This window comes from Pocillopora verrucosa, chromosome 12 (assembly GCF_036669915.1).
Source record: "Pocillopora verrucosa isolate sample1 chromosome 12, ASM3666991v2, whole genome shotgun sequence".
NCBI lineage: Eukaryota > Metazoa > Cnidaria > Anthozoa > Scleractinia > Pocilloporidae > Pocillopora > Pocillopora verrucosa.
In genome coordinates, this window is record NC_089323.1 from 4,271,992 (window position 1) to 4,284,151 (window position 12,160).

The 12,160-nt window shown below is 37.6% G+C and overlaps 2 protein-coding genes and 1 pseudogene across 2 annotated transcripts in view; 2 read left to right on the forward strand and 1 right to left on the reverse strand.

The window, feature by feature from the left end:
- LOC131793486 (glycine dehydrogenase (decarboxylating), mitochondrial) overlaps nucleotides 1-12,160 on the reverse strand; it is a 202,057-nt gene that overhangs the window by 149,988 nt on the left and 39,909 nt on the right. The gene's annotated exons all lie outside the window — the stretch shown is intronic.
- Nucleotides 1,171-4,413, forward strand: LOC136277255 (BTB/POZ domain-containing protein KCTD4-like; annotated as a pseudogene).
- Nucleotides 4,570-9,649, forward strand: LOC131793491 (uncharacterized). The gene is made up of 3 exons (XM_059110907.2): nucleotides 4,570-5,332; nucleotides 7,481-7,966; nucleotides 8,999-9,649. Exons 1-3 carry the CDS (start codon nucleotides 5,083-5,085, stop codon nucleotides 9,307-9,309), a joined length of 1,047 nt encoding a protein of 348 aa, XP_058966890.2. The 5' UTR covers nucleotides 4,570-5,082; the 3' UTR covers nucleotides 9,310-9,649.

The window sequence follows — 12,160 nt, forward strand, 5'->3', positions numbered from 1 at the left end:
TCCTTGCCAGGTTTTGTGTCCAATCTGCCTGAAAACATGGCGTGTAGCATAGAACCTGCGATAAGGAGCATAAACATATTTCGCCATGAAATCAAATACATACTCGTATACTGATCTTCGGGTATGCATGTGCATGTTGAATAGCATTCCCACTGTGGTAAAAGAGAGAGGTAGGGGTAGTTGGAACATCCCCCTTCTGTCTTTACTGCGTTTAAACATTCTGAAGATATCATACAATCATTAAAAAGTTTGGATAAAACCACGGGCTATGCATATTTTGAAAGAGTACGCTGCTTAAATATTTGTTTTGACGTCTCTTGACTTTCTTCCTCTGTCTCGGTTCTGAACCAATTTTCTTCTGAGACACCTTAATTTACGCATTTAATTTAAAATCGAATTATAACGAACGCATTCGCTTTACGAGAAAAAAACAGTGTAAATGTACGAAGAGCTTTTTGAAGAATATGCAGTCTGATTTTGAAGTGTTAAGGGCTAAACGCGTTTTCATTGTTCTGTTCTCAGAAAGAGTTGTTCTTTATCGTCAACCAAGAGAGCCTGTAATTTTCTTCCGCAGTTCGTAAGAAAAGGCAATTCAAACTGGATATTCAAAAGTTTAGTATTGCATTTCCAATGAAGAGTCGTTTACTTGTGCGCGAATGAGTGATTCCTTCATTTTAAATATGAAAGTATCAGCTTCCGTCACGAATTATATAAAATTTCACGGGCTAGTTTATCTTTACCCCTTAAGTGTTTGTCTGCCCTACCAAATAATCGAACACCGACAGTTTCCTTCACGGCATCTTTCCTGTCAATTTCCATAAATGATAGATGCACAGCAGCTGGTTTCTCACATAGATTATAGATGCCTTTGATTAAAAGATGAAGATTGAGTCCTTAGTTTGCGTATTATCATAACTTTTCAGACCAATTGAAATCATTAAACAGACATCACTTTGTAATATGCTGAGTAAAGTTCAATACATGGATCTTTAGTCATGGTCTCTAGACTTGTCGTGAATTTATGACCACCGACATTCAGTTTCAACATCTCTGAGAAAAATCGACGTTTAAATACAAATTGAAATTTGATAAATTTTAGTTTGATACGCTTGTGGCTTAAAATTTAGCACAAACTTTAGAATTTATCACTTGTGATTCGTGTTTAACTCAGCTTGCGTTCTCTTTTGTAACGTGACGGGACAAGTTCAAATGCATTCTGCCATGAGAAATTGGAAAAATTAGAATTACAAATATGGGAATCTAAGGGCTTACAACTATTATCACTGGGGCAGAGCGGTCACGCGAGGAAACAGATCATTCCAATTCAGTACTGCGTCGTGAAATTATCTTGTCTCTTGCGGAAGAAAGATGTCGTCATTTCGTAAGTCGCAGTATGTAGAGGATTCACTCAGCGATGGGAGCTTTGAGGAACTCTACAAGCATATTGATGACGTCCACGACATTCTGAAGCGGGAGACGAACAAGCTTCGCAAGGAGAAAGAACCTTTTGACGAGGTGGCGAAGAAGCTTGAACATGTTCACTTCTCGAAGATGTTGAAACTGAATGTCGGCGGCCATATCTTCATGACAAAGTCCAGAGACCATGACTAAAGATCCAGGTAATTTCACTGTTACTTAGAATATTACAAAGTGATTTCTGTTAAATGAACTTCGATTGGTCTGGAAAGGTTTAGTCGTCTTTATGAAGACGTATTCCGAAAACATGGTTTTAAAACATACAAAAGCCAAATGTTAGTGGTTTAATTTTTATTAGACAGAAACGTTTACACTAAGGAGGTAACGATGTACTAAAGGAGAGAAATGAAGAATAAAGAACAACTAGAAGCCCGACAAATTCTAAACGAAACTTGAACCTTTAAGGAAGCTGAAACTTTCACTCTGAAAGGGTTTGGCTCTAGGAGTCACTCATGCGCAAATGAACGACTCACTCATGTGCAAATTTTGTAATCAAAGACGTTTATCAATTACTTGGGAAAACCAGCTGCTATGCCTTTGTCATTTGTGGAAATATAAAACAAAGAAATTAGTGACGGGTTAGCAGCTATGATTTGTATAAGTACTGTCAAAATACGAGCGAGGCCCTGGGGTGGGATTTATAAGCAGATGATTTGGTTAAGGTTCGGCAAGGTATCAGTTCGACTGTTCTGAAGGGAATACAAACGTTAAAGGGGCACGGATAAACTAGCCCGAGTAATTTTATATGATTCGTGACGGAAGATAACACTTTATCTTTAAAAGGGTCTGTCTCACTCATTCGCGCGCAAATTAATGACTCTGTCAATTTTGTTAATTTTGTTCAGAAATGTGCTTCTAAACTTTGAAATATCCAGTTTGAATTTTCCTTTTTCAATGAATTCCGGAAGAAAATTACAGATTCTTTTGGATGACGGTCAAGAACAGCTTTTTCTGAGAATTGTACACAATAAATACGTTTAGCCCTCCACGCGCTAATTTCAGACTGCATGTTCCTGACAAAGCTCTCCGTACATTTCCACTTTCTTTTTCTCATAAAACGGATGTGTTCGTTATAATTCTATTTTAAATTCAATGCGTAAATCTAGTTTTCTCAGAAGAAAATTGGCTTAGAACCGAGGCACAAGAAGACAGTCAAGAGACGTAAAAAAAAATATTTAAGCAGCACTCTCTTTCAAAATATGCATTACCCATAATTTTATCCAAACTATTGAATGATTGTTTAATATCTTCAGAATGTTTAAACGCATCAAGAAATAAGGAGAATGTTTCAATCACCCCTAGCTCTCTCATTTATCACAGTGGGAGTGCATCCCGAAGATATGTATACATGCATGTGTTTGACTACATTAGCTGATTTCTTAGCGAAATATATTTTTGCTCCTAATCGCAGGTTCCATGTTACACGCCATGCTTTCAGGCAGATTTGACACAAAGTCTGGCGAGGATGGATCTTACTTCATTGATCGAGATGGGACCCACATCCGGTTCATCCTAAATTATCTGCGCACGGGGGAGCTTATCGTCCCTAACGATGAGATCATTCGTCGAGAACTGCTGGCAGAAGCTAAATTTTATCACGTTGAAGGAATGATAACCGTGCTGGAACGAGCAGTATATCCGTTTAAGGATTCAGTGATTCTCTCGTCAACTCAGGGGCAGATTCTGATGAATTGGTTGAAGAACACACCAGGCTTTTCCAACTACGATGAACTTGTATCGAGCTTCTAGAGATGGTTAGTGTTCTTCCAACTTTCACTCCTGTTGTGATAAAAAAGGGCCAACAATTACAGTGATCGAGAGTGGAAATAACATATTTGGAGGATATAGTAAACTGACAAAGTTGGGATAGTGGTAAGTTCTAAACACTGGCTTAGTTCTCTCCTATCAGTTGATCTCAAATCCTTGTCGGAAAATCACGAAGAGAAACTCGAATAATTAATGCTAACAGAGTATTTACAAAGGCATAAATGTCCCCCAACGTTTGAGTGTACAGGAGAAGTTTGTTCATTTGTTATAAATTTCTACCTTAAAGATTTGAAGCACATTAAAATTTTGACATCAGATACAATCAACAATTAGGTTCTATTCTGGTTTGTGTGTTCGGTCATAGAGGACATCAAAATGAGTTGAGAACAGGAAATGGCAAATGACCCATTTTGTTTCTAAATCAAGTTAGCTCTCTGAATTTTTTTTTATGCATTGCCAGCTGGGTGTGTCACACACGTGCAGTGCCGGTAATGAATCTCCCAGGCTCACTTGGGACTCTATCAGTTTATCGCCTGATTAGAACAATTTATTTGCAAGAAGCTAAGAAAATTTCAGATCTGAGTTGGAGAATGTTCCCTCCTTTGACCAGCTCGGTACAGCTGGGAGACCGCTGAACTGTGAAACTGGCAGATAGTCGGGGGTTAATTCGAGGCTCAGACCGGACCATACCTAGGTTCGTTAAACAATCAAAGGAATAGCGCTAACCGTCTGTCATTCTCTGCGTATGGAACAAAAATTTAGGGGACAAGAAGTTGGGATTTTTGTACACCAGGTGCGTCTTGCCCGAAGCTGCTCTCTAAATAAAAAAATATAGAAAAAAAAACAAAAACAAAAACAAGCGTAACGCATGGCAATTGGGCTGTCCACGTTCAAAATGTTGATCATGCGTTTTTTTTTCTCTTAACAGTCTTGGCACTGTGCGAGTGGGCAAAGGGCAAAGACTATATGTCAAGACAAATCTGTCTATCCCTGTCGTGATACTGCCTAGATTTCGGCCAGCGGTTAGCATATTACTAGTACCAAAGCCACTATATACAAGAATGGGCATCTAATAATTATTCACCTGTAGTGTGATTTACTCTCCTGAGTTCTGTTCTGTGTGCTTTGAGATAAACGTGTGAGTTTTTACGCCTCTAATCCCTAAATATAAGCCAGCAACATATGTTAGCCTCATTGTACTTGTTTTATGAAATAATTCAAGACCGAGCCGGCTAGATTTTAATCCTGTAGCGCAATAAGGAGCCTTTCGAACAATCTTGCGTATTATTTCTAAACTGAATTGAAATGCTGTCATTAGAAAAGAAGAGCAACATAACATTCTGCTTTATGACTGAGCTACGCAAAATTAACTAATTTTTTCCGTGTCGATAAACTCTAAACTAATGTGTAACTGGCCGGGTTCTCTGAGTAAAACTATTTCAACTCCTGTACAAGTTTTTCTGAACTATTTTCAAGGGGATTGTATCCTGGAGATTTTTTTCGCGTAAATGCTTATGAACAGTCCAAGTTTTGATTCAACTTCGATCGTAAGAATGAAAAATTTGTACGCAATTTACCAGAACCAAGAGTGAAACAGCATCAAGAAGCATTTTAAGGACGTCTTGTAATCAGTGATGAAAGTAGGGTCTCCTTGTGGCAACACTTAATCGCGCATGCTCCTATTTTTAGACATGCGTGTGACCACTCAATTATACATTGCTTCCGAGAAATTGAATAAATCCCGGAATCGACTGCTCATGTTAACTTTGCATGCCTGAAAAGGCTCGGTAATATCACTTTGTGCTGCGCTAAGGTGTCTTGCTGTTCTAGTTAATCAAGATGTCTTCACCGAGAGAGCTCGAAGAAGTGTCCGAATTACCCTCCGATGAAGCTTTCGAAGAAGTAAACAAGTACATTATAGGTGTTTACGACATTCTGAAACAGGAGGCGAACAAAGTTTACAAGGAAAGAGAAGTGTTTGATGACGTGGCGAACAAGCTTGAGCATGTCCACTTCTCGAAGATGCTGAAACTTAATGTTGGCGGCCACCTTTTCTCGACGAGTTTGTCGACCGTGAATAAAGATCCAGGTAACTTAGGTCATGTTTCTTACATTTAAAAATACATACAGTAAGAATCACTGACTAATAAGAGCTGTTAAAGGATCTTGAAATTAATTCGAAATATTGTTATGCATGGTGTCACATTGTTTGGAATCACAATGAGGGTCAACTATAATTGCTTTAAAGGACAAGGTCACTCAAAAAATTGCATATCTTTTGTAGCCACCAATACATATTTTACACTAAGCCGAGTTAGCTACCGTTTTTTCAGTTTCCAAAGTTGCTCTGATCTTAATGAAAACCCACTTAAAAGTCGCCAAAGTGCACCGCCATTTTGAATAGGTAATTAGCTTAGATATGACCACAAATCGTCCAACTTTTCATTACCCCCGCCTATGTCGACGGTTTACCTTTCGATCGTGGTCACGACAGTTCTTAAATGGTATCGTTTCAAGCCAAAACGAGCCAAAAGTGTGGAAGAAAACAATGACTAAGAAGGTGAAATGAGTAATCTACGCCAAGAGCTACTAACGCCGAGAGAGCGCATTTGCTGTCAGAAATAACCAGATTTGAAAAACAAGACGGAGGATGCAAATAACAAATAAATATACGAAAGATCGTCAGCCATCATGAGTGAATACTTTCAACGGAAAGTGGTGTCTTTTCGCTTACAACAAGTTTTGGAAATGAGCTGAAACGAACTAGGTTTATATTTAACTCCGTGTATTTGTTGATGTCTCAATGTGACTGATGTATCTTTAACTGCAAGCTTTCCTAGTTAATTATTTTTTTAAATTGGATTCGGCACTGATGCAATGAACAATCTACGCTGTCCACTAGTTTCATTCAGTGGATAATGTTATACCGAGTATGTTTCAAATAAGGTGTCATCGGCGGTAAAAGCAGAGTGTGATTATTTTAAAAGATTGTCTAGATTAAATTTTTTAAAGTTTATATTTGACAGATACGAGAACTAATCTCAAGAGTAACCAATTGGGTACAAAAATGCAACAGGGTAAAAAAACTGCATATCCTGGATATTCTAGTCGCATCTTTCTATCAGGGCTTACATTTTGGCATAACATTAATAAGTTAGTCTGAGATGATTAAATTAAGATAGAGCATATTTTATGCTTGTAACTTACCGACATGACAAGTAAAAAAAAACAATACAACCAGCTAATTTAAGTTTTTTTTATTTGGATTTGAGGTGTACGATGGGGGTAGGGAACGGGGAAAAGGCAAAAAGACGCCTGCCCGAAGAACCTGTTAAAATGCTATAGACCCCCTGATTAGTTACACTGCACTGAATTTCCAGAAATAGGCAGATAACCAACAAAAATTACTGTTCCAGGCAATTGTTAATATCTTTGTATAAAGGCTGGTCCTTGCGTAAAGAAAGGAAACTTCGTTTTTAACATCATGTGTGGCAAATTTTAGTTTGACGGCGACTTCTTTGTTCGAAATCCTTTATTCAGGGATGATTTTCTAAGAAGAAATTAGATGCTAGCTTCCCTTAGCTTAGAGTCAAAGGATTAAAACCAGTATGATTTCCATCTCCTTTCGCAAACTCCTTGCATAGTTGTAATGACTTAGGATGAAATCACCTAATTCTCCTCTTCCAAGATTTCCATAGATCTACCAGATATACTGTTGATAAGCTGCATAGAGATAGTGACTAAAGATCAAATAGGTAACTTTAAAAAAATAAAAATTAAAAAAACCGAAACAAATAAGCAACATTTAATCATAAAATGTAAGAGGAACAGAACAGCATCGTTCTCTTGATTATACATTTTCATTAGATCAAGATTTAAAATACATGTATTTAGGATCTAAACGGCTTCACGTCATAGTGATTGCAGACTTTCCATTATCGATGTAATTTGAGAGAAATCATGTTAGTAATGAGAAAGTACAGTACATAATGTATCCTGAAGTAAATCCTATCAGCATTACTCTTACCGATTTTGCATTGGTGAAGGCACGGATGATCTATTATAGTCGTGGAAGCCCACTATCGCAGTTAGTAACAACACTTGATTTAAGCACACGGCTAAAAATTCCTCCTTCTTTAAAATATACGAAACCCTCGCACTTTGCCCAGCAGCAAAATAAACGGTATTTGACATAAGCTGATTTCTCGGCGAAATATGTTTTTGCTCCTTATCGCAGGTTCCATGTTACACGCCATGTTTTCTGGCAGATTTGACACAAAACCTGACGAGGATGGATCTTACTTCATTGATCGAGATGGAACCCACTTTCGGTACATCCTGAATTATTTGCGCACGGGGGAGCTTATCGTCCCTAATGACGAGATCATTCGCAGAGAACTGCTGGCTGAGGCCAAATTTTACCAGTTCGAAGGAATGATAAACGAGCTGCAACCAACGCCATTAGAAGATCCAATCCAGACTGTGATTCAACCGTTCAAGGATTCAGTGATTCTCTCGTCCAATCAGAGGCAGACTTTGATGAATTGGTTGGAGAACACACCAGGCGTTTCCAACAGCGATGAGCTTTTGTTGTACCAAGCTTCTAGAGATGGTTGGTATTCTAACAACTTTCACTCGTGTTGTGATAACAAAGGGCCAACAGTTACAGTGATCGAGAGTGGAGATAATATATTTGGAGGATTTACTGAACAAAGTTGGGAAAGTAAGTTCTAAACACTAACCTACTTCTTTTCTTTCAGTTGTTCTCAAATTATTGTCGGATGGTTACGACAAGGATGCTTAAATAATTATAATGCTAACGGAGTATTTGAAAAGGCATAAATGTCCCCCAACGTTTGAGTGTTCAGGAAAAGAATGTTAATTTGTTATAAATTCCCACCTTGAGGATTTGAAGTAGATTAAAGATTGGACAATAAATACTATCAACAATTGGACTCCATTTTATTCTGTCTGTTCCGTCGCAGAGGACATCAAAATGAGATAGGAACAGGTTAATGGCAAATGACCCGTTGTGTTTCTAAATCAGGCACCGAATTTGACATCACATTACGCACCCGCGCACGCTAAAACATTTGCAGTGTGTTGTTTCGAGTGTGACTAATCGTCGCGTGTCGCGGCTCGCGCCTTTCCAAAGATCGCAATTCATTATAAATTGTCGCGGCGCGCTACTATAATTAAAACACCGTTGTTTCCAGGAGAATCTCCACTCCTCAGCCTTAGAAATTTAGAGACCCTCTTGGACGTTCATCAAAAGAAAATATAACTTCAAAACGAATGTAAATTCCAAGGGAGGGTCTCTGTTTCTGAAAATGTTTATCCTTAGTCTTTGCAAAATTAGGAACTTTTGCTTCAGAAAACGGAAAGGCAGAGGGCGCAGAAACGTGATGAACGAAATCGAGTTCAATATTAGTGCCAGTAAGAGGCCGTCAAGATTCCAATATAAAATTATTTCGGAAAATTGTTTCAAATTTGAGCCCCTCGCTGTACAAATAAAATGAAACAATTTTGTGGTGACGTCCTCTGGTATGTCTGTGCTCTTTCAGATTAAAGGCAACCACCATTCGCGCGACGGGTACATTTAGCTCATTGCACAAGACCTTTCCTCACCTAACATTAAGGCTCTATTCAAAAAAAAAAATTGGTGACTAGTTATTGGATAGCAGAACAACGGAATTTTAAAATTGTCAGATTCTGTAAGCATTCACTTTAACTGGTTAGCTTGTTTTTTGTTTAGGTAGTGGATCATACAAAAGTGCAGAAAACTCGTTTCTGTTCAGTCTTGTCAACCCGAGTGGTCTATCACCAACAAAGATGCCTTTGAAGAGTGGACAAGAAGGATATGCTATGTATTGTCATACTGGCTATGGACCAACATTTGGAGGTGAAAATTATCATGATCTTTGTATTTTCAATACACCAAACTGCAACAATAACTTTGCATATTTGAATAACGCTTACCAATGTCCATCAGGACAAAATGCCGAGACGTTTTTAACAAGAAGTGAGACATTCAGGGTGAGTGAAATGGAAGTTTATAGGTTATAGAAGGAAAACAAGATTTTTTCCTACGACTGAAGCGAAAATGGTTTATAAACTACTGCCTCTCGTTCATTTTCTTTGCCAAGTCATAGTTGCACCAATACTGTTGACTTGAAAAAAAGAAAAATCAAACTTTAAGGAAAATAGTGATGGAAAAGATCGTAATGTGTGTTCTTTTGGTTTGATGAATTGCTAAATTGTTTAAATAGTTTTTTAAAATCTTGATTATTGAGACCTTTCCACTGTCTATAACGCAGATGATGTTGCGCAAATGTACATGTTCGCACTTTTGTTTATACACAAATGTTTGTGGAACTAAGGTTTAAAACCATTGATGTTAATAAAAAAAAACCATCAAACAGAGTCTTTCCCATACTTTTGTTTTCGTTATCACCCTGTCTTTCTTCCCTTTTTCAGAAGCCCCGGCACTCTGTATGCACCACAGGTAACTTTTCGACCGTATTTGACAGGAAAGGGAGAGGGGGGGGGGGGAAGAAGCTATTCCCTTTCATAAAAGCAGTCAGAATAATGCTCTCGAAACTTGCAAAGCAATCTCTCGACATTGTCAGCGGATAGTTCAATTGCGCAGCGACGAGCATTTTGCTTTTAAAGAAAAACCCTGATGTGCACGTGAATTGGTCACCGTTAAGAGATTCTCCAGATAATCTTTCGAGTATTGTCCCATCGTCAGAGCTAACTCAAAACGTCAGCTTGAGAACATCTCAACGGTGGCCGATATCCATTTTCAACAGGTACTGACCCATTGATTTTAATTTTCACATTTAGTGAATCAGAGGTATTGCTTTATTGGGTATCACCAGGAAACCTTTACGCAAGTGTTATTGTTACCTTTTTTTTTCTTTAGGAAGCATTTTTTACATATGATCTAGAGGTGTCTGGAAAGAAAAAAAGTCTTGACAAATTAGGATCTTTAAAGAAAACATTGAATATGTGGTTCCAAAGAGACCTCTCCATCGTTGGTAGGATAAACATAATTAAAACATTAGCACTTTCAAAACTGGTCTTTATCTGCAGCGTCATGAACACCCCTTTAAAGACGTAAACAAGATCACGTTCGACTTTATTTGGAATCACAAACCCGCCAAAATAAAAAAGACTACCCTTATCGAGAAAAAAAACAGCTGGCGGCTTGAACATGAAGGATTTTTCTCTCTTTGACAAAGCGCTTAAGTTAAACTGGGTGAAACGGTTATGCTCTGACTCGGATGCTCCACAGCAGTACATACCAAAATCGCTCCTCTGTGCCGCCGATGTTGGCGGCACAGAGCTGTTTCAATGTAATTATGATTATAATCTCCTTGACCTAAACAACCATCTTCCTGTTTTCTACAAACAGATCATTTTTTACTGGCAGGACATCGTAACGGCCACACCTAAAAATAAAAATGAGGTTCTCTCACAGCAAATCTGGAATAACCGATTTTTAACTGTGAATAAGAAAATGGTATTCTTTCCTCATTGCTATCGAGCAGGAATAAAACAAATCTGAGACCTTTTTTACTCCTGTGAGGGCTATTTCCTTCCATTTAATTCTTTTTGCAATAAATTCAATGTAAAATGTAACTTTTTACAATATTATAGCATTCTTTCTTCTATTCCCCAAAATTAGAAGAAAATATTGCAAGAAGGTTCCAAAGACCCAGTTACGCCTCCTACCTCAATCTGTTCACTGTCATGCAAGACTATATACAGTATGCTGCTTACTCTTAAAGATCTACCTTCACCAACTTTTGAGAAAAAACTTTTAGCGTCTGGCGCCGAGAAAAGTGACTTAACTAAATCTACCTCCTACCATTCAAAGCCACGAGAGAATTAAATTGACGATGTTCTTATACAAAATCATTCACCGAATTTTACCAACGAACAGCTTGTCGCCCTCCTGTCCCTTTTGTCCTTCTGAGTGTCAGACCCTGTGGCATTTGTTTATAAACTGCATGTACGCAAGTTCTTTTTGGATTAGATTCCGGGAGTGGTACTCAATCTCTAATAATACGAGACTGCTGCTGTCAGAACTAGAGGTTATCTTCGGAATTATTCGCTGTCGCACCTGCTGTTTAGCCCTCAACCATCTCATTATTTTGGGTAAATACTTCTTATATGTTAAGGTTTTAAATACCATAACGTACCAATTCGATGATTTTGTCTCACTTCTGCACGAAAAAATTAATCTAAAAAAATACATTGCAGTCACTTGTAATAAGGAGAAGGAATTCAGGAACAAATGGAAATGTTTTCGTCTTCAAAAAAAATTTTATTGTGTCCTTTTTCTTCTCAACTTTTATATTTTGATATGTTTCTTTTCGCTACCTATTTATTTAATAATCTATTACATTCTAGAAAATTAATACCCTCTGCAGTGTAATTAACAAACAAAATTCTTATTAGTGACTCGAACAATTAACATGCAAACAATAACGTAAATAGATCAATTGTAATTAAATTTGACTAGTGTAATTGTATTGCAATATATGTATTGTAAGTAGTGCAAGTTAATGTAGTGTAAGCATCGTGTAAGAAGTAAGTATAGTGTAAGTACATATGTAAGTATAATATATGGAAAAAAAATAAAAGTAAAAAGTAAGCGCGGTGGCTGACACTCTTGGCACGGAGCTATTTTTGAGCATTTTTAAAAAGCCACACTAGCCTCAGTGAGATAATCTTTTTTTTTTTGTTTTTTTTTTTGTAATATTCATATATTATTCGTATATACATACGTATTCGTATAGAACTTCGTTCCAGGCATCGTCCTGATATGATCATTTCGACGTCGCAAAGATTTAGCATCTTCAAGTTTGTGCCATTGATAAATCTGGAAAACTACTTAACTTATCCGTGT

Coding starts and splice junctions, on each gene's coding strand:
- LOC131793491 (XM_059110907.2), top strand. CDS start 5,083: ATGTCTTCACCGAGAGAGCTCGAAGAAGTGTCCGAATTACCCTCCGAT. Junction 5,333..7,480: donor GACCGTGAATAAAGATCCAG/GTAACTTAGGTC, acceptor TCCTTATCGCAG/GTTCCATGTTACACGCCATG. Junction 7,967..8,998: donor TACTGAACAAAGTTGGGAAA/GTAAGTTCTAAA, acceptor TTTTTTGTTTAG/GTAGTGGATCATACAAAAGT.